General features: G+C 46.8%; 1 protein-coding gene across 1 annotated transcript in view; it reads left to right on the top strand.

Moving 5' to 3' along the window:
- Positions 1 to 415: 415 nt before the first annotated feature.
- arfgef2 (ADP-ribosylation factor guanine nucleotide-exchange factor 2 (brefeldin A-inhibited)) overlaps positions 416 to 22,595 on the top strand; it is a 51,088-nt gene continuing 28,908 nt past the window's right edge. The window contains exons 1-19 of the mRNA XM_056275520.1: positions 416 to 853; positions 4,804 to 4,834; positions 5,712 to 5,835; positions 7,014 to 7,160; positions 9,689 to 9,868; positions 11,112 to 11,424; positions 11,674 to 11,841; positions 12,064 to 12,191; positions 12,905 to 13,038; positions 15,282 to 15,516; positions 16,684 to 16,783; positions 17,442 to 17,581; positions 18,710 to 18,818; positions 19,050 to 19,239; positions 19,418 to 19,529; positions 20,588 to 20,793; positions 20,983 to 21,067; positions 21,253 to 21,424; positions 22,388 to 22,539. Coding sequence (XP_056131495.1) covers positions 688 to 853; positions 4,804 to 4,834; positions 5,712 to 5,835; positions 7,014 to 7,160; positions 9,689 to 9,868; positions 11,112 to 11,424; positions 11,674 to 11,841; positions 12,064 to 12,191; positions 12,905 to 13,038; positions 15,282 to 15,516; positions 16,684 to 16,783; positions 17,442 to 17,581; positions 18,710 to 18,818; positions 19,050 to 19,239; positions 19,418 to 19,529; positions 20,588 to 20,793; positions 20,983 to 21,067; positions 21,253 to 21,424; positions 22,388 to 22,539 — 2,892 coding nt within the window. The 5' untranslated portion in view covers positions 416 to 687. The remainder of the gene's footprint in view (positions 854 to 4,803; positions 4,835 to 5,711; positions 5,836 to 7,013; positions 7,161 to 9,688; positions 9,869 to 11,111; positions 11,425 to 11,673; positions 11,842 to 12,063; positions 12,192 to 12,904; positions 13,039 to 15,281; positions 15,517 to 16,683; positions 16,784 to 17,441; positions 17,582 to 18,709; positions 18,819 to 19,049; positions 19,240 to 19,417; positions 19,530 to 20,587; positions 20,794 to 20,982; positions 21,068 to 21,252; positions 21,425 to 22,387; positions 22,540 to 22,595) is intronic.

The raw sequence follows: 22,595 nt of genomic DNA, 5'->3' as shown, positions 1-22,595 counted from the left end.
GATATTTTATTTTCACGGACCCCTTGCAATCACACTACGGACCACTAGGGGTCCGCGGACCCCCGGTTGAGAAACACTGTCTTAAGGTAAGAGGATAAACAAGTTTGATCCCCTGAAACCCAGTCCGTCCCGAACTGGTCCGGTTCGCTCGACGGTGGCCTTCCTGCGCCACCTCGTGGACGTCCCCGGACCTGGCGTGGCGTCATCGCGAAGGAGCGCTCGATTTGCCTTCGCGGCGAAGCCGCCGTCGTCGAAGGGTTGCGACCCAAGCTGACACATAAGTTGTTTTTTTTTTGTCACGAAAACACGTGTCAGTTAAAATGAAAAAAGACCTTCTGTTGCGTTTTCGGGGAATAATATATATTTCATCCAGACGGCTTCGAACACCTTATAAACGCGTTTACGCGACCGCCCGCCCGTAGCCGTGGGGGGGCGGGGCTCTAACGGCTTTTTCCTCTGCCGAGCGTCAACCCCAAACGGCGGAAAGTCACGTGATGCGGCGTGGAACAAACATGGCGACGCCGTGTTGAGGGAACAGCCCCCCCCCCCCACCTCCACCACCAGCGAAACTCGGCGGACTCGGGCTGGCGACCGATAGGCGAGCCCTTTCATGTCACCTGTGTTTCCGCGGAGCCGGGCCGAAGATGACGGCCTGAGAGCGTAAGGTCGACCCCGGGTCCGTCGGAGATGCAACAACCCCGGCCTTCGTCACAGCGGCAGTCGCACTTGAAGACGGAGAGCACGAAAACCAAGAGCATGTTTCTGTCCCGGGCGCTGGAGAAAATCCTCTCCGACAAGGAGGTGAGACGGAGCCAGCACAGCCAGCTGCGCAAAGCCTGCCAGGTGGCGCTCGGTGAGTGGGCTTTTTTTTCCCTCGTTTTTGTTGGTCGGGATGCAGTGAGTGCTTCGCTTAAAACAATAAAACCGTCGGCCCGGTCTCAGTCGTTAGCTCGTCCCCGTACCGAGGTAGTCGGGAGAGAGGAAAGCTAGCTTAACTACCTAGCTAGCATTAGCATTTTTTGAATGGCCGCAAACGACGTTCAAAGGCTAATGCTAGCTAGGTGGTTGTGGTCTTTCCGCGTCAGCTGTCAAGGCAGCTAACGCGCCCACCGTTAGCTGGCTGCCGAACCGCAGCCGAATGTCGCGGGTCGGCCCAGTCTCAGTCGTTAGCTTGTCCCGTACCGAGGTAGTCGGGAGAGGGGAGAGCTAGCTTACCTCTTCGCTACCTAGCTAGCGTTAGCATTTTGAATGGCCTCAAACGACGTTCAAAGGCTAATGCTAGCTAGGTAGTTGTGGTCTTTCCGCGTCAGCTGTCAAGGCAGCTAGCAAGGCAGCTAACGCGGCCACCGTTAGCTGGCTGCCGAGCCGCAGCCGACGTTGGCGGGTCGGTTTTAGCATCACTTCGACTCTCTCGGTCGCACGTTTTAGTGTTATTGTTATTATTGTTATTATTGCTACGTCAACACCTCGGATTTATAACACACATGCACACATTACTGTTATCGTCAGCGGACAGAGCCAACAGGTTGCAATCAGCTGTAATTAGCAGTTGGTTATAGCTAGGGCTAGGTTAGCTTAGTGGAGTTAGACCAATCACTTTGCTGTACGTTGCACTGTCACCTGGCCAGTCTCCACAGTCTGCCAGCCAGCCAGTCAGTCAGTCGGGCAAACAGGCGATGTAATTCCAGGATGTTCTGACGTGACTGGGTTTCCGTTCAACATGTTACCGGATAGTGTTACACAAACCAATCCAGCCGAGTGTGTTTTTCCTGTTCACGCTGGGCCCAGAGCTGCTCTGCCCAGTTGGAGTACCTTCCTTCTTGTCATGGGAGTGAGATGGAAGGCTGTGTCTGACAGCCCAGTACAGAGATGTATCGTGGCTTGATGGCAGGGGTACAGGCTTTCAATAATGCTTTGAAACTCAAATAGAGGGACGGGTCCTTCCAATCTTTTGGATGCCTTCTTCCAATGTCCCCTTCCAGTAGATCATTGACTTTCAGGAATTCCCATTCATTTTTCCCCCACTGGTTGTGTTTGCAGTCTTTCTTGTTTACACTTGGTTTTAAAATGCGTTTTTTTTTTTGGTTTTGCGATTGGATCACAACAAGTGGACGGCGCTAAATACATGTGTAAACGACCACCAAAACGTTTTGTGAACCGGTTACTCAAACCACTTGCCGAGGTGGTCTGGGACGCATTTGATCACCTCTGTTGTAGTGTAAATGCTGATGCGTCCCCGTCGAGGACGTAACAGGAAAATACGTCATCAATGCAGGATGTGGTGGTTGTATCTCTGTGGTGGTTTATCTCTGCTCTTTGTAGATGATGTGGTTTTGTTGGCTTCATCAGAACACGACTGCCAGCGCACACTGGGGAGGTTTGCAGCTGAGTGTGAAATGGCTGGGATGCGAGTCAGCACCTCCAAGTTTGAGGCCATGGTTCTCTACCGGAAAATGGTGGATTGCTCCCTCTGGGTTGGGAATGAGTTGTTGCCTCAGGTGAAGGAGTTCAAGTAGTATCTCGGGGTCTTGTTCACAAGTGAGGGTAGGATGGCGTGGGAGATTGACAGGTGGATTGGTGCAGCATCAGCAGTAATGCGGATGTTGTACTGGGCCGTTGTGGTGAAGAGGGAGCTGAGCCGGAAGGCAAAGCTCTCAATTTACCAGTCAATCTTTGTTCCAACCCTCACCAATGGTCATGAGCTTTGGGTAGTGACCGAAAGGGTGAGATCGCGGATACGAGCGACTGAAATGAGTTTCCTCCGTAGGGTGTCTGGGCTCAGCCTTAGAGGTAGGGTGAGGAGCTCGGGCATCCGGAGGGAGCTTGGAGCAGAGCCGCTGCTCCTACGTGTCGAAAGGAGCCAGTTGAGGTGGTTTGGGCATCTGATTAGGATGCCTCCTGGGCGCCTTCCTTAGAAGTTTACCAGGCACGGTCAACTGGGAGGAGACCCCAGGGTAGACCCAGAACGCGCTGGAGGGACTACATGTCCAATCTGGCCTGGGAACGCCTTGGGATCCCTCAGGAGGGGCTGGAAGGTGTTGCTGAGGAGAGGGATGTTTGGAGTGCCCTACTTAGCTTGCTGCCACCGCGACCCGACCCCGGAGAAGCGGCTTATGATGAATGAATGTAAACTTAGCCTTCACTCGGGTCATTGAGAGGTAGGCAAATAAGTCATCTTAATTACCATATACGTGATTTGCCTAAGAAGCTGATCATAATCAAATATTCCCAATGTTTTAGTTTTTTTTCTTGAACATTGGAAGTCAGGCCTTTGACAAACGGGGGAAAGTGTTGATGTATGTATTAAGCAGCTTTGCTCTCTCTGCCCATCAGCCATCTACACTTTGGCATTTTACTTGACAGAATCTTCACACAGTCTTTGTCTTACCGTAAAGAATCAAACATTGTGATTCCAGGCTACATTCCATGTAGATCTAGAAAAATCACCCTTGAATGCAATTTGTTTTCAGCCACAATGGAATGGTTTAGAAATGCAGAGGGGGGAAACTTGTCAACGTCCCTTGAAAACCGAGTTAAAGAGAATGAATGCATAGGCTCCACAGCAGTGGCCCTGAGATCCATGCAGGGTCCCAACCCATAAATTACAAAACCAGGCACGGTTTATTGGTATTGCTGTAGGCCGCTCCTTGTTTAAGCACTATATATTGTTTTATTGTCTTTCAAGTGTACCGTTTATACCATATCCAGCGGCTCCTCTTCCAGCAATTTTTATTCTGACCGACCGCAACGTTTAAAGTTATCCCAGAGATGCTGAACCACTTCGTCTTGGACACTTCAACTTTTCTGGGATTTCTGCACCTGGGTTATTGAGCATTCCTCAAGACGTGGTTGGTTATGCTGTGAATTACAGGCGTTCTTTGTTTTAATATCTACACAACTACCGAGCATGGGTGCAGTTGAGAGCTGTTTTTTTTTTCAGGAACATTAAAAGCTCAGCCAAGTGGCCGATTAATAAATTATAATTAGTATCAGTAAATACCTGCCCTTTCTCGGACCAAACATGGACCTACATAGTGTTGAAATGAACAGAACGGAGGTTGTATATACAATAAAATGGCAAGTCATGTAGTCCCAGTACCAAGTTGTTAATGACATGTAATGGCATTTGTATTTGTCACTGTGAACATTCTAGTGACTAGGCAGGGAAGAGAGTAGCCAAGAAAGTAAAAAAAAAAAAGGAAATCAAAGTTATTTTCTTCATGTAAGCCTTCTGCTTTGAGGAACTGGTGTCAAAATAAACGAGTTTTGCACCAAATGGGGTGAACAAGACTACTGTCAACTTGTTTGATGTCTTTCACGCAGGGTCGCATCGGGCTCAGTTACTCAGTTGGCAGCCAGTTCCATGACCTCCAGTGTTTGCTTTTTAACAAGGTTGTTGGGTAATGGTGTGCATGCAGAGCTTTATTCATATCAGCAAAGGCTGAAAATGAAGGGATGAAGATTGTTTGAGGTAAAACAGTTTAGATGGCACTACAGCAGCCAACAACCAGCAGGAGAATGGATCCGCCTGAGTCAGCAACAGTGGCTAGCTTAATGCATACTAGCTTAATGCATACTTTAGGTTGTGGCCCACTCAAAATTCGACTGGACGGTGTTGGAGGAAAATATCTGTCAGGTGACATGTGGGGAGACGTCAAGGTTGGACTGAAGTAAGCTCGTCATCCAAGTGTAGGTTTAGCTCTAGTTGAACCCCAGAGCTCCAGGCCAAAACCTTATTGTGATGTGTAAAGCTTAAAGTTCGGGCTGCTGAACTGACATTTAATCTTCTTGTTTCTTTCACAGATGAAATCAAAGATGAGCTCGAGAAACAAAAGTAAGTTGTGAAAAATCTCAAATAATTTTGAAAATAAATGTCTCTGAATTAAATAAAGTGGTACAGTAGAAGCCGTTTCCCTGTTCATATATATATATAAAAACCTAGAACAAAAAGTAAGGAAATGTGTCTTTGGTAGATTATGTCTTTGTTGTAACAATGCTTCTTGGCAATAAATCTTATATCAGGCAGCTGATTGTCAGCACCTGGGGTACCAGAGGCTCAAAGCAAGAGTCAGTAGCAACAGCAAAATAAGCTTGTTTGGCATTGGCAGAGAAAATTTGGCAAATTTTTCATGGGTGCAACCCACATACTCAGCTCTGCTGCTCATCCCACAAATGCATGTTCCTTACAAATGTGGCCCCATTTAAAAGGGAAATAAACAGGCTTTCTAACCGTATAAGATGTATTGCCAAGAAGCATTGTTACAACAAAGAAATAATCTACCAAACACACATTTCCTTACCTTTTGTGCTAAGTATGTATATATATATATATCTCAAGCAAAGCACATGTTTTTAAAGATTTGCCCCAAAGCAGGCTTTGTGCCTGCAGTAAATGGTGCCCGCCCCACCGAGGTGATATGTTGCTTTCACAACGGCCGTTTAAGTGTAAAAACAACCACTTGTTTTCCAGTCAATCTCAATGATGCTGCAGGCAGGCCAACCAGTTTTACACTACATTAATGAGGTTCAGATGTAAACCCTTTCACATGTACCATATGAACAGGTCTCTAATATAAACATCTTACACCACTGACATTTTCTGAGAAGACTTATTCAAATCCTGATGAAGTAAGCAGTGATTCAGTTTTTCATGTCATCATTAGGACTGTTTGTTTTTACACTGATATGTGTGTTTCTTTCTCCCTCTGCAGAGATGGTATAGTGGTTGCACCCAGGGCCAACTACATTGAGGCTGACAAATATGTCCTGCCCTTCGAGCTAGCCTGCCAGTCCAAGTCCCCACGGATAGTTAGCACTTCCCTGGACTGTTTACAGGTACATATTCAATGTGTTGTTCTCATACGTGCGGACACACATAGTGTTGTACGCCAGTATGCACATCACACCACTATAATGTCACTGAATTACTTTTCCTGTTGTCTTCCCCTCTCCGTCTGTCCTTCATCACCACTCTCAGAGTCGTAGGATGTATTAATTGCATGCTCTGTTATCCACCTGACGGTGGGGATAAACTCTTACTACACCCCTTAAACCACTTTCACACCTATGTAGAACACCTCCTAAATTCCGCTCATGCATGCATTCCACGGTATCCAAATCCAAAGGGTCATGTTGTGCTCTAGAAGTCTTGTTCTCTGCACCGGCCAGCGGGCCCAGCCCTACAGACGCGAATGCCTGTCCGTGAACAAGTTACACGATTGGGGCCGCTGGATCAGGTGACCAACTACGTCACAGAAGTTACACGGTTGGTCAGCTGACCGACGACTTCACTGGTGAACACGGAAGTGGGAGTTTCCCTGCTGGCCGTCACTCTTTCAGAACGAATCAGCCGCAACGGTTCCAGCTCATTCCGCAATTTATTGCACGCTGGCGAACGGAATATTTTGCTGCTCTTTCTACGTCTGGTTACGCACTGTTAACAGTCCAACATAGAGCAGGGCACGGCGAGAACATGGCTCGCAATGTGCTGAGCGACACGAGGGAGAGCGCACAGTTAAAGCACCCCAAATAATCACTCCGACAAGACTGTCAATGCAGCAAGTTTTAGAAAAACGAGAGACATCCGCAGATAGAAACAGATGAAAGATTCTTGAATCTTGAATCCATGTCATGATATGCTATTTCAGGACTCTTTAACAACACATATTACCAGGACTACTACAAAAAATTGCTGATGGGACAGTTAAATCCAGGAATTCACATTATAGACATTACCAGTGGTGATCCCTGTAACAAACTGGCCACCATTTTCAACACTGACCACACGGTCCAGCCATACAGTAAGTTTAACCCTGGTCTTGTTTGGAGGTGGTTTAGTCTACTGTCATTACAAGTGAAGATAGAGCTTAGCTGACAAAGACCTCTGTAGTACATAGTACTCTGTAGTACATATATGTGCAGATAAATGAACCCTGGTTAATACATACAAACACTCACACAGTACACGGTATGGCTCTAAACTGTCCTGTGTCTCGGCACGTGTCCCACATTAGAAGCTGATCGCATATGGCCACATCACGGGGAATGCCCCGGATAGCGGCGCCCCAGGCAAGAGGCTGATTGACCGACTGGTGGAAACCATCTGTAACTGTTTCCAGGGCCCTCAGACTGACGAGGGGGTCCAGCTACAGATCATCAAGGTGGGCCGCACCTATCTCTTTACACCCCGTCCATGAGAGATGAGAGATTATCCAGTTGTGTTAATGATTTCATATTTTTGCCATTAACTTCAATAAATTCGTTGTTGAAATGTTCAGTTTTCATGTTCCCCATCATTGTTTGACAAACGGCATATTACAAAAACATGATGCAGTTTAAAAAGAACTGCATGCCTACTTTTTAAAGGGCTAGTAAATTTTTTTATTTTTTTTTGAGCTGAAAGCATCTTGGTCATGGCCTAGGGCAGTACAACCAATGAGACGCATCACACGGCCGCTTGGACATGAAAAATGTATGAAATGTGTGCTTTTTCTTACACGTAGGGGAAAAATTCAATATTATCGAGCCCTTTACAATACCCATGTCATATGGGGGCATCAACTACCACCATCACTGTCCTCCACATTCAGTACATCCCATACATCCTTTATACATGGACACCACCATCACCGTCCTCTATCTACACCCATTTATATCCTTTATACATGGATACCACGATCACCGTCCTCTATCTACACCCATTTATAGCCTTTATACATGGACACCACCATCACTGTCCTCTATCTACACCCATTTATATCCTTTATACATGGACACCATCGTCACTGTCCTCCATCTACACCCATTTATATCCTTTATACATGGACACCATTGTCACTGTCCTCCACCTACACCCATTTATATCCTTTATACATGGACACATGGGGGGCATGGTGGTATAGTGGTTAACACAGTCGCCTCACAGCAAGAAGGTCCTGGGTTCAAGTCCCGGGGTAGTCCACCTTGGGGGTCGTCCTCTGTGTGGAGTTTGCATGTTCTCCCCGTGTCTGTGTGGGTTTCCTCCGGGTGCTCCGGTTTCCTACCACAGTCCAAAGACGTATAGGTCAGGTGGATCGGCCATACTAAATTGTCCCTAGGGGTGTGTGTGTGTGTGTGTGTGTGTGTGTGTGTGTGTGTGTGTGTGTGTGTGTGCGCGCGCGCGCGCACGTGTGCCCTGTGATGGCGGCCTGTCCTGGGTGTCTCCCTGCCTGCCGCCCAGTGACTGTTGGGATAGGCTTCAGCATTCCTGCGACCTTGAGAGCAGGATAAGTGGTTTGGCTAATGGATGGATGGTTGGATGGATATACATGGACAACCCCATCACTGTCCTCTTCATCTACACCCGTTTTAATAAATATGAGTAGATGGAGACATACTAAAAATTTGTGCTTACTTTCTCTTTTAAATGTTTGTCTGTAGTTTGTTCTGTAGCTTTATGCTAATATTGTGTTGATGATGATTGTTATTATTATTATTATTATTATTATTGTTGTTGTTATTATTATTATCACACAAAAAAAACTAGTAACCCTTCATGGGGGGGGGGGGTGGACTAGTGATGCACAGCCTAGCTTGTTGCACGCAACGTTTCTGCAAGTTATTTGTAACTTACTCGGAGCACTGATTTGTCACTTTCTGACCCGAACCTGTGATATTTTCTAGTAATCTTACCCGAACCCTTGTAACTCGCGGGTTGTGGGTCAACCCGCACGCCACTACTGGGTACACGCTGTAGGTGTAATTGATACCTGACACGTAGTGAAGTTTCCCTGCAGTGTTGGTTTAAAGGCACATCCAGCCTGCACAGGGCAAAGTCTGCCCGTATTTACCACAAGCAGACAGTTTTATCACTGTTAACACAAGATTTATTGGATGTGTAATAATATCCACGTGGCCTATCTTAAGCTCTAAATCAGAGTTGGATGTCAGTGCTGTGTGGTTAGACTGAGCAAGAGAAAGTGTTTAAAACACTGAATGGTGTTTTAAGCAAGTCCACCTTGCTCACGTCCTTCTCATGATCACTTTTCTCCAACACGAGAGTTGAGTGCAGACGAAACCGAGGGTTGAATTCTTTCGTTTCAAGGGGGTGTCTTGTTTGGGTAAAACTTGAAGCCTTTACACAGTAACATTAAAATGCTGCAACACAGGGTGTCTGGGTAGCATAGCGGTCTATTCCGTTGCCTATCAACACGGGGGTCGCCGGTTCGAATCCCTTTGTTATCTCCGGCTTGGTTGGGTGTCCCTACAGACACAATTGGCCGTGTCTGCGGGTGGGAAGCCGGATTGTGGGTATGTGTCCTGGTTGATGCACTAGCACCTCCTCTGGTCGGTCGGGGTGCCTGTTCGGGGGGGAGGGGGAACTGGGGGGAATAGCGTGATCCTGCCATGCACTACGTCCCCCTGGTGAAACTCCTCACTGTCAGGTGAAAGGAAGCAGCTGGCGACTCCACATGTGTCAGAGGAGGCGTGTGGGAGTCTGCAGCCCTCCCCAGATCGGCAGAGGGGGTGGAGCAGCGACTGGGACGGCTCGGAAGAGTGGGGTAATTGGCCAAGTACAATTGGGAGAAAAACGGGGGGGGGGGGCATGCTGCAACACATAGGGAGGTCTGATGGTGATTCAGCAGGTTACATGCTCAAAGCAGGACGTCCTGTTTTGACAGCCCTTCTTTCCCCCCTTCTTTCTGACCAGGCCTTGCTGACGACCGTGACCTCCCCCCACATAGAGATCCACGAGGGCACCGTGCTGCTGACTGTCAGGACATGTTACAACATCTATCTGGCGAGCCGCAACCTCATCAACCAGACCACTGCGAAGGCCACGCTCACACAGATGCTCAACGTTATCTTCACACGCATGGAGAACCAGGCCGTTAGTGTGCTCCACTCACACACCTGTCCTGAGTTGTTATTACTGTCCTGTATTTCTGTGTATCGATATCTCTACTTTGACTTCTGTCGCCCATCCAGGGTCATTTCTGTGACTATTAGTAACGTTAAAGTGACGTCCACCGTCCAACTTGCTACACTCTTCTCTTCAGCTTGACACTAATTCAGTTTTAATGTCTTTCCCTGATATTGTATCGGGATGTAATTTGTCATATTGTAATACACATGTAACGACCACGAGGCTAGTGAGTCTAGGCATCCGTGGTCATTACACTACCCCCCTCCTGGGGCAAGCACCGTGTGTGACTGCGCTAACCAGTCAACTAAAGGATCGGACCCTTTAGTCGACGGGTTAGCGCAGTCACCCGTGGTCCGGGCTATACGGGTTCGATTCCTGGCTGTGACGGATTCTCGGCTGCCCTTGAAGTCGCTACATTGGTGTCAGAAGTGGGATAGTGAGGCCGTGAGGCTATCGGAAGCACGTGTGCCCAGAGGCGTGAGGGAGCTGGTGTGACGCGCTTCCCGAAAGAGGAGGATTTTTGATGACACTTCAGACTCGGATGATGAAACCAATGTCGGGATCTTTGCCCGATAGAGTCGGACATAGAGAACAACGGAAACTCAGATCCAGTCAACAGAGCCCCTGAACCTCAGTCAGTCAGAACTGATGCAGAGAAATCCGCAGCCTCCCCTCCAGGAAATCCACCTGTCTGCTGGAACAGAAATGGAAAAAGAGGAGGAGAAGAAGATTCAGCAATGTAGCGAATTCAGGTCACAGCTGGGATCGAACCTGGGTTCCCCGCACCACGGGCAACTGCGCTAACCAGTCAGCTAAAGGCTCCAACCTGTTAGCCAAGGGCTAGCAAGTCTAGTCAACTGTGGTCGTTACACACAATTTTGTTGTCTAAATTAATGATAGTGAGAATCTATTAGCTAAAGTTTCTCAAAAAATGAGACCTGGAATATTTGAGGGAGTATTATTTGAAAACTGGTTTTGGTTTGATATTATACTTTACATTACCAAACAGTTTAATGTAATGAATTTCAGCTGGATTTTTAAACATGATATTTTTGTATATTTGAGCCGGTATGATATTTCAATATCATGTAAAATTCCCCATGACCATTGTGATAATAGTTTTCATGTTACCCAGCACTACTGTCATCTACTGGTTCCATGTCTTTGGCCTGTTTGATTGATTTATTGACCATTTCTGTAACCACAGGCTCTGGAGGCTCAGGAGATGGAGAAGACTCGTCTGCGTCTGCCCCAGCAGAACCCATCCCCGATCTCAAGTGGCCGCAGGTCTGGCTCCCCCCGGTCTGACCGGACCCCCACCCCAGAGCCTGACAGCTCCCCATCCCCTTCCCCAGCAGCCAGCACTCCTGACCTCAATGCCACAAGCAGCTCCACATCTCCAGCCCAGGACCAGGACCAGAACCAGGCCCCTCACACACCATCTATCAATGGGGAATCGGAGGACAGCAAGGTTCCTGTGGATGAAGGAGCGGTGACAGAACAGGCCACACTGTCTTCAGGTACAGGTTGGCTTCAACATCTGCCTTGTCAGCCCAGTTGACTTGGACCAAACTGATTTTTGCCCTTTACAGTTGTCTATAAAACCTTTCCTCAATTGTATCTGTCCCTGCACTGTCTCCAGACAAATTTACATTATACAGAGAACTTGTGAAATGTGATTGTTAGGATTAATCCTATAATTTGCCTCTGTCACTTCTAGTGTAATGTATGGGTCTTCTGTCATCTTCATGAGATTTTGCCTTCATCAGACTCAGTTTTTGAAGATGACGGTACAGAGATACTGCCTACAGCAAGCCAGCTGGAAGAGGAGGGGCAGAAACCAGAGAGTGATCCAAAGCCAATAGAGCAAGCAATGACTGATCCTGAGGAGAGAGAAGAGACAGCACAACCTCCAGCACAGATACAAACTGGATCAGGTCAGTCTCGTCTGGATCTGTGGTAATCAACTCATGTCTACTTTAATATACTCTCGTAAACTCTTTTTTTCCACCGTGGTCATTTTTTGCCTCTTTTCTCTGGTCTGGTCTACTCTGCTCTCCTGATATGTTAACAGATGACAAAACTTGAAGTGAAAGATGCTGAGGCAATTTAATGTTGTTACCAAATGTTCACCCCCTCGTGATGATGGTTTTGTTTAGGAGGAGAGCACCTAACCCATCCTGTAGCTGAGCACACTGATGTAGCTCCCGTCAGAGTCACAGCAGAGGGCCAACAGATGAACGGCATCATAGAGGACCGGGCCTCTGTGTCCTCAACAGACATGCTGGTGAGATGGGCGGACAACTTACACAGAGATGTACAACTCACCATCTTGTATTCTGTATAATGAATGAATAGCTAGTGAAGAGTTGAGCAAAGCATGCAGCTGGTTTGCGGTATTAGTCTTGGTGTCCTGTCTTGCTTGGGTATATTACCATAAACCTCAGGACCACACAAAACCTCAGTGGCTCAACCATGATGCTCAGTCATTTTTATATAGTAATTTCATATGACACAGAAAATATAACAGTGGACAGAAACCTCTTAGTCTTTTTTATAGGGTAACTGCACACGAAATGTATGGCTTCTTGTCAATCAAAGACATCACTCCTGAATGAAATCTCAAAATGTATGTGCAAATATGATACCTGCATTTCTTGTAATGAATGTCATAATTGCTCCCCTGGTGGTTGGAGTCCAGCATAGCTGTGCAGTGTGAAAGGCCTACCTGTCCAAGTGCACATGCTAAAAAAAAAAAGGTATGAATGTTGCCTCCCCTGCTGATCAGAGGGATAGTCTGATCCCAACCTACCACTCCACCTTTCCTGTTGGTCTTAGTAAAATAGCACCCATCATCAATTAAAAAGGCTGACATCTGGACATGGGGGGAAGGGGCAGAGCACAACTGATGCCATGTTGTCACCTTTTAAATAGATTTGGTGTTTTATCATTACAGGTCCTCTTTTACCAGTGAAATTGTGTTACTTTGTTTTGTCTCAGGACACGGAGGCCCTCCAGGGAGCCCACCCTGCCACTCGTTTCTCTCACATCCTTCAGAAAGATGCCTTTCTAGTGTTCCGCTCGCTGTGCAAGCTCTCCATGAAACCCCTTGCAGATGGGCCTCCCGACCCAAAGTAAGTTGTGAGCTCCTCTTGCCTTCATAATTGTCACTGTAGCTTGAAATGTAAAGAGTGAAGCCTTTCTCTCTCTCTCTCTCTCTCTCTCTCTTTTTTTTTCCTACTTTTGGGGGCACTGGCTGTGGATTGTATTACTCTATGAATGTCATTCACTGTTGCCTTCAGCAGATCTTGGTAGACATTTAGTGAAAAACGCCATCGCTAGCTTGGGCTGCACGATTATGGCCAAAATGATTATCACCATTGTTTTAATCAATATTGAGATCACGATTATTTATCACGATTATTCATTGATTTTAGGGACAAAATATGTTTTCTTTTAAAATAATTCTCCCATGTGGTCTTATGGGAAAAATGATGTTTGCAAGCATCGACTGTTCATTTTAAAATCACCGTCGATGTAATGGAATTGTCAGGCTCAAGTACGGCTCCATTGTTCTGCTTGACCACAGGTCAGTGGTAGTTGCAAAATACTCCACAGCTGTGACATCCCTGTCTATTTCCCCTCGACGTTTTGCATACAGCGCAGGTAATGCCACTTTGGAAAAGTAATTGCGTGAGGAGATCACATATCTTTTGTCCAGTGTGTTGACCATTTTCCTGAAGCCTTCATTGCTCTCAGTGTTTATTGGACACATATCTTTGGCCAAATGGAGTGCATCTGCATCAGTTATTTCAGTCTGTCTTTGGGAGCTGGATGGATATGGTGATGTGCTGTACAGGGTTGCTGCTACGGATGTCTGAGTTGATGTTGGACAAGGACGGGGATTCAGTGAGCTAACATTAGCAACGTTATTCTTCTTGGCCTTCATGCATTCATCCTAGTGCAGTTTGTGGTGTTTTTTCAGGTGGTTGAAAAGATTAGTTGTGTTGCTTTGTGGCACACACAATTCTACGGCACTCATTACATACGACTTGTTCTTGGTTGACATCACTTGCCCTAAATCCAAAATATTTCCAAACAAGGGATGATGATCCGTTTCGAGGGACTAGCTCTTCGCCTTCTGCTCCAGACATTTGATATTATTTTTGTCCGTACTTGTCTACTCGGGACTGCAGCTGCAACAACCCGAACATTTTTGCACAGGCAGCCGCTGCAGGGTTGGCGCTTAAAGGGAACAGCTGTGATTGGTCAGGCAGTTAGTTTAGGAAGCGCTTGATGTGATATACAGCGGCGCGTTCCATGAGTGGAGCACGCGTTTTAAACGTCAGTATCGAAGTCGATCATGTTCACTTAACTGTGGGAAGCCAAAATCGTGATCGCGATTAATATTTGATGAATTGTGCAGCCCTATGGCTAGCAGACGGTACAGCCAGGTGGAAGTAGGGTTGGCTAATTCAGATTTCAGAAATCGGCATACATAAAGGAGTAAAATCTCATTTTTAATGGGCCTAGCTCTTACCTACTCTAAATTAGTAAATCCCTACAGTATATCCGAAGTCGTCTTTATTTCTCAGAATGGGTGTTCTGATGTAGAATCATTTGAAAGGCTACATAATAAGATGAACTACTAAGTCTCATGAGAAGTAGTCTCTATATCATTAGGGTCTTTGTTGTGAAAAACTGCAGCTATGCCCTGGGTCCATAAGCCTTAAGGCCCCTGTCTCTAAGCACGCTACAGTATGCTAAATTAAATATAGCTGTCACCTGTTTATGCACAATGCCCCATCTCAGTCTCTGCAGGATAAGTTGCCCTTTTCCATCCTTGCCTGGCTGTGTCATCTCTAGTTACTGTAAGATTAAACCTAGGGCCAGTCAGTGTGAAAGAAACCAGGTAAACTGAGCCACAGCAGAACCTCTCACAGGGAAGTCTGTCTGGCCTAAATGTCCAAAGTATCCTTTGTTGTTCTCGACTCAGAGCTTACCGTGAATACTATTTATAGACATCTGAACTTGTAGACTGTGTGATGGTACAGTGTATATATAACTCTTAAATATTTTCCTTCCTTGCAATTTCTCTTTCCCTTAAATCCTTTTTTTCCGGTCTTTCTCCTGACTCCTGCTCTTCCTCATTCCTGTTTATCCATCTGGGCCATTCTCTCACTCTGTCACCACGGACTTTCCCATCATCCCATGTTCACCAACATCTATTTTCTGCTGTATCTCTCGCTTTATTCCTGAATCATCACTCTACACCACTACCATCTCCTGCCTTGTATCCTTTCCTGTACTTCATGCCTCTTCTCACTCCCTCCTTGGACTCGATTCTCTCTCCTCATCTCTCCCTGTTCCTCTCCAGGTCTCATGAGCTGCGTTCAAAGGTGGTGTCCCTGCAGCTGCTGCTATCTGTGCTCCAGGGGGCCGGGCCAGTGTTCCGCACCCATGAGATGTTCGTCAACGCCATCAAGCAATACCTGTGCGTAGCACTATCTAAGAATGGCGTCTCCTCTGTGCCTGAGGTCTTCGAGCTCTCCTTGGCCATCTTCCTCACGTTACTCTCACACTTCAAGGTCCACCTCAAGATGCAGATTGAGGTATACAAGATGGCATAACAGATGGCATCATCTGTTTTGAGTCAGTCAATGTGTAAGAAATAAAGCCAGGCAGTAGAAGGAATACTGTTCTCTTATTGGGACCTGTCTTTGTGTAAAATTCATCGATGTGACCATTCTTAGACTCAGGTCAGTTCTGGTCTCCAAATACCGAAGTTTCATTAAAGGTTCTATGTATATCCAGATTGAATCCCCATGTTACCTCCGGCTTGATCGGGCGTCCCTACAGACACAATTGGCAGTGTCTGTGGGTGGAAGCCGGATGTGGGTGTGTGTCCTGGTCGTTGCACTAGCGCCTCCTCTGGTCGGTCGAGGCGCCTGTGCGGGGGGAGGGGGAACTGGGGGGAATAACGTGATCCTCCCACGCACTACGTCCCCCTGGTGAAACTCCTCACTGTCAGATGAAATGAAGCGGCTGGTGATTGCACATGTATCGGAGGAGGCATGTGGTAGTCTATAGCCCTCCCTGGATCGGCAGAGGCGGTGGAGCAGCGACCGGGACGGCTCAGAAGAGTGGGGTAATTGGCTGAATATAATTGGGGAGAAAAGGGGGGGGGGTTCCTTGCATATATTTCAGCTTTGCTAAAGAACAGTAAGGTCAGTTAATATCAGGAGGTGTTGCTGAATGGCAGTGGTTGAAACTAAATGGATGACTCAGGCCCTCCCACCCCCCGGATGTCTGTATTTAAAAACACAGGAGCCAGGCCAGCTGAGTTGTTCTGTTACTGTTGTGGCCTTGTGAGACATTGCTCATTGTCCTCAGCAAAGGTTGTTTGAAAATGACAGGTGGAAAATTGTGTATGCATTACGTCTCTATTTGAACTTATTCAGTCTTTCTTCTAAATATCATATGGGACCTTGAAAACTGGAAGTTCTCCCAGAGCAGGATGGTGCTGTGGTTAGCGCAACTGGCCTGTCACCACATAACTGTCCAGATGTTTTTGTTCGATAGCCATGTAACCCGCGTGATGAACCACGAGCAGGGCGATGAGCCCGCCTGCTTGCATTAGGAAAGAACTTACATTTTGATGTCGGGGAAATGTTTCAAAATCCACTATTCTCCAACTGTCAGCAGGAGTCTGGCACAAGCGCTCGTTTTTCACTTCTGCCCCCCCCCCACTTCCTTCCTTCTCCCCTCCTCTGTTTCAGGTGTTTTTTAGAGAGATTTTTCTGACTATTCTGGAGACGGCCTCTAGCTCCTTCGAACATAAGTGGATGGTTATTCAGACCCTCACACGCATCTGTGCAGGTACGAGCCCACTGACTGTCTTCCCATCTGTCATGAGCAAAAACTAAAAACTTCCTTCAGCCACTCCCCGTTGTGAATGCTAGTCCTAGTTCCTTATTTCCTCGTGACTGTTATTTTAATTGTGTTTGCCTGTTCAACTCTCGAGAAACTGGTTTATCAGGTTGTCTTTTTTACATTTTGTATATTACTTTGTCATATAAGATATGTCATGGGAGAGGAAAAGAGGAAGGCCAAAGAGGAGGTTTATGGATGTGGTGAGGGAGGACATGCAGGTGGCTGGTGTGACAGAGGAAGATGCAGAGGACAGGAAGAGATGGAAATGGATGATCCACTGTGGCGACCCCTAACGGGAGCAGCCAAAAGTAGTAGTAGTAGTAGTAGTAAAGTTTATTGTAATAACTGTCCACCACCTCAAGTAGTTTATCACCCCGCAACACTGGAATTTATATCCAAGCCATTGAATATCGCATTTATAAAAAAAGAGAATTTCCCTGAGCCTGAGAACATGGTTTCAGTTTATAAAACGACCTCACTAACCTATCATTTTGAACATGTCCAATAATTTGCATTAAATGTCGTGCTGTATTTGATTTTTCAGTTCATGTCAGTTTACAGTGTTTATGAGTGTCTTCTACCCCCTGTTCTTCACCTCCTACAGATGCCCAGTGCGTAGTGGACATCTACGTTAACTATGACTGTGACCTTAATGCTGCCAATATCTTTGAACGTCTGGTCAATGACCTGTCTAAGATCGCCCAGGGCAGGAGCGGTCAGGAGCTGGGGATGACCCCTCTGCAGGTACGATCTCTGACAGCCACTGATTGTCACCAGTTTTTGTTTAAACACACACAGGGGGGACTACACAGTAGGAACGCAGGGCTTCATGTGTAGAGACTAAATAAGATATCCATCTAGTGAAGGATTGGGCATCACCTCTTGCATTTTACATTTTAGCCATTTAGGTGATAACTTTAATAACTTCTGGTGTGGGAAGATGGCGGCGCGAATTCACGTTTGTGGCAGCCTCACCCAGTACCGTCCATGCAGCGTCTTTGTCTGCGTCTAAGTTTGTATTCATTTGATGGCTGGGAGAGCTGGCGCTGGATCAGCTGGGAGAGCTTGGTCTGCTGCGTCCTGTGGGCCCAGGGACCGCGGCCCTGCCTGGAGCTGTGACCGAAGAGGAAACACCGATGGCAGTCTGACAGGACGCAGAAGTGGGGCAGGCTAAGCTAACTGCTAGCCCATGCAGACCGGCAGTTCCGATAACACCGAGGGCGGTCTGGTGGCGGCCTCACCTAGCCTTGACTGTGTTTTTAGTGTCGTCGTGTGGAGTGCAGGGAGGTGTGTTGGAGGTGTCTGGCCGGGAGAGCTGGCATTAGATTGGCTGAGGGAGCTTGGTCTGCTGCATCCTGTGGGCCGAAGGACCATGGCCCTGACTAGAGCTGCGCTCGAAGAGGAAACACCGAGGGCGGTCTGACCGGACTGCAGGCTAAGCTAACTGCTAGCCCATGCAGACCGGCAGTTCTGACAGTCATCCTGGCTGGCGTTCGTTCTCTTGGACAGTGATTTATTTTTTTTAGTTTAGACCTATGTATTAGTTTGGATATATGTGTTCTTGGAGATTTTGGATGTGTTTTTGTCTTTGTGTTGCACTGCTGTGGGGTGGGGGAAATGACAAATGAAATGTTTCTGATTCTGAACTTTAGAGTAAGTGCAACAGGAAGATGTGCTTGAATCCCAAATCACCAAAATGATGAGCAGATGTCATAGCCGCAGTGCTCTAACTGTACTCCTCTGACCACAGAAGGAAGTGAGGGGAAAAGTAAACTAAAAGCCTATGAAGGAGGTAGATTAGATTTTTTTTCCCCCCGCCACATACACGCTCTCACAGTTGTCTTTTGTTTGTGTAATGTGTGTATTTTGCAGGAGCTAAGTCTGCGTAAGAAAGGTCTAGAGTGTTTAGTGTCCATCCTTAAATGTATGGTTGAGTGGAGCAAAGACATGTATGTCAACCCAAACCTGCAGGCTAACCTGGGTAAGCATACATTTCTTATTTCTGAGAGGCTAAAACAGGATAAAGTACATTTGGGGGGTGTCTAGCAGCATCATGCTTACATCTCAGCATCTGAGCTGAACTTACTTCATCGTTTCGACAAATAAAGACTATCACATGTTGTGTAATTGAGCGGAAGCATAAATGCTATGTATTTATTTGTTTCTTGGAACACACACATACTACGTGCTTCCATGTGTGACTTGATTGTAGGCCAGGAGCGTTCATCAGACACAGAGGGGGGTGAACTGAAGCTCCCGGAGAACTTGGTGGGGCGTCGAGACAGCGTCAGCTCCCTGGACTCCACCGTGTCGTCCAGCATGCCATCCTCCCATCCAGACCACCCGGAGCAGTACGAAGTCATCAAACAGCAGAAGGACATCATCGAGCATGGCATCGAAATGCGAGTCTTCTCTCTGCTTAGTTAACATTAAGATTTTTCCTGTTTTCAACACACACAGCCATTCCTTGTGTCTTACTGTCTGTCTTACTGTCCTCCCTGTTCCTTGTGTCTTACTGTCTTACTGTCTGGCGATAGATGCGAGTTTGCCAAAACAGTCCGTCCTCCTGTCTCTCCCCAGGTTCAACAAGAAGCCAAAGCGAGGCATCCAGTACCTGCAGGACCAGGGCATGCTGGGTACCAAAGCCGAAGACATCGCCCAGTTCCTTCACCAGGAAGAGAGACTAGACACGGTGAGTGATTCTCATTCACACAACCCATCAGCTTTCCCACATACTGTAAACCATGGGATGTTGGATGTTGTGCCACTGCCTAGTGGACACCTCGGGAGAGGACTAGGCTACGGGAGTAAATCTCTACACAACATCAACCTCCACAGTGCGGTTGTTTTTTGTTTTTCTTGCCCTTTTGTATGTGTTTAAGTGGGAGAGTACTGCTGGCGTCATGTGTGGCTGCCGCTTCTCCCTCTCGTAGCCCCCCCTTCCCATCCACCCCTGTATGTCTGTGTTGTGTGTATCTGTTGTCTTGGTTCGCCCTGTTTATTGTAAAGCAACTTTGAGTATTAGAAAAGCGCTATATAAGATTGATTTATTATTATTATATTGTAAAGATTGTGTGATGGTGCTGTTAATAATCACAACAGTAAACCTTGTTGTGCAATGCTATGTTGTTCAGCAATACAAAAATAAAAGTGTATTTCATCGGGCATCTGGGTAGCATAGTGGTCTATTGCGTTGCCTACCAACACGGGCATCGCCGGATTGAATCCCTGTGTTACCTCCGGCTTGGTCTGGTGTCCTACAGACACAATTGGCCGTGTCTGCGGGTGGGAAGCCGGATGTGGGTGTGTCCTGGTCGCTGCGCTAGTGCCTCCTCTGGTCGGCCAGGGCACCTGTTTGGGGGGGGGGGGACTGGGAATAGCGTGATCCTCCCACGCGCTACGTCCCCCTGGTGAAACGCCTCACTGTCAGGTGAAAAGAAGTGGCTGGTGACTTCACATGTATCGGAGGAGACATGTGGTAGTCTGCAGCCCTCCTCAGATCAACAGAGGAGGCGGAGCAGAGACCAGGACGGCTCGGAAGAGTGGGGTAATTGGCCAAGTGCAATTGGAGAGAAAAAGGGGGAAATTAAAAAAAAAAGAAAAGCTTATTTCTAAAAGTTGAGGTAATGATTATTAAATCCGATTTAGCCGTCGGACAATATATAAGCATTCAAACCAAATACGATTGTGGATGCACTCACGGATGTATTTTCTCCTTTCTTTCTTTTCTGTCTGTAATAATGTCTACAGACCCAGGTGGGGGAGTTCCTGGGTGAAAATATCAAATTCAACAAAGAGGTGATGTACTGCTACGTGGACCAGCTGGACTTTTGTGGCCGGGATTTTGTCTCGGCACTCAGAGCCTTCCTGGAGGGCTTCAGGCTGCCAGGAGAGGCACAGAAGATCGACAGGCTCATGGAGAAGTTTGCTGCACGATACCTGGAGTGTAACCAGGGGTAAGAAAGAGAGATTGATGCCCGTCTTTAGAGTAACAGTTCCTCAAAGAATATGTGGCTAGAGAGGTTTTGGTTCTTGGTCTGGCCTAGTTAGGTACTTCTCAAGGTGAGGTCTTCAGAGTTCAAATTTGATCCAAATTCATATCCAGTCTCTTAACAGCTTTTGCTGTGTTGTGTTTTCTTTTGCAGACAGACCCCTTTTGCAAGCGCAGACACTGCTTATGTGCTGGCTTACTCTATCATTATGCTCACCACAGACTTGCACAGCCCTCAGGTGAAAGCTGGAACTGAAATATATAAATTTTCTATTAGGATATACAACACTTGATGCTGTTGGTCTGACTTTGCCCTTATGGCAGGAAATTCCTTTCTCATGTGTCACATTCCCAACAATTCCCATCCATTTTTTCTCTTTCATTCATCCTGCCTGTTTCTCTGTTATCTGCCCCCTTTGGGTAGGTGAAGAATAAAATGACAAAGGAGCAGTATATCAAAATGAACCGCGGTATCAATGACAGCAAGGACTTGCCCGAGGAGTACCTCTCGTCCATATATGACGAGATTGCGGGTAAAAAGATCGCCATGAAGGAGAGCAAGGAGTATTCGATCACTCCGAAGTCCAGCAAGCAGAGTGAGTACTTCTCTGAGTAGACTTACAGCCCCTGGGATGATTTGAAGTTTTCCCTTAAATGTTTATCCTGATTCATTTCGTTCTATTTAGTAAGTAATAAAAGTAGTATTCAAGAAGGTCCTGGGTTTGAGTCCCGGGGTAGTCCAACTTTGGGGGTCATCCTGGGTTGTCCTCTGTGTGGAGTTTGCATGTTCTCCCCGTGTCTGCATTGGTTTCCTCCTGGTGCTCCGGTTTCCTCCCATAGTCCAAAGACATGTAGGTCAGGTGAATTGCCCGTACTAAATTGTCCCTAGGTGTGAATGTGTGTGTGTGTGTGTACATGTTTAGCTATCCTTCTGTGGACCAAATGTCCATACAAGGATAGCAAAACCTGACAGCACGTACCTTGTGCGGACATTTCAGCGGTCCGCACAAGGAAAAGGGTCTATTTTAGGGTTAGGAGTTGGTTTTAGGGTTACGTTTAGAATTAGGGTTAGGTTAAGGTTAGGCATGTAGTTTGCGTGGTTAAGGTTAGGGTTAAGGGCTAGGAAATGAATATAGTCAATGAGGGGTCCACACAAGGATAGTGAAACACGACTGTGTGTGTGTGTGTGTCCTGTTATGGCCTGGCGGCCTGTCCAGGGTGTCTCCCCACCTGCCACCCAGTGACTGCCGGGATAGGCTCCAGCATCCCCATGACCCTGAGAGCAGGATAAGCAGTTTAGATGATGGATGGATCGATGGTTCTGTTAAGATTATACACATCCAAAATCTCTTAAGATCTCTGATATTCCAGCAGACACATTATGTAGCAACATATTTCCAATGATAACAGCCTTTAATATTTCTTAGGGTTGAAAAGAGAACACCCATACAGTATCCTACAGGCTTATGGTCCTCTCTGTTAATATCGACTGTTTTTCATGAGATTTACAAGAAATGCCACAACTTTAATCGTGAAAACCTCCTATCTTCTCCTTCCAGGTGTAGCCAGTGAGAAGCAGCGTCGCTTATTATACAACATGGAGATGGAGCAGATGGCAAAAACGGCTAAAGCTCTGATGGAGGCCGTCAGCCACGCCCAGGCCCCCTTCTTCAGTGCTACACATCTGGAGCATGTCAGACCCATGTTCAAGGTAGACACACACATGAACCCCTTGGAGAACATGTTGCAGAATTCAGGTGGATGATT

The sequence above is a fragment of the Lampris incognitus genome, chromosome 2 (genome assembly GCF_029633865.1).
Source record: "Lampris incognitus isolate fLamInc1 chromosome 2, fLamInc1.hap2, whole genome shotgun sequence".
In the NCBI taxonomy this organism is placed as follows: domain Eukaryota; kingdom Metazoa; phylum Chordata; class Actinopteri; order Lampriformes; family Lampridae; genus Lampris; species Lampris incognitus.
This window is presented reverse-complemented; position numbering and strand designations above follow the sequence as displayed.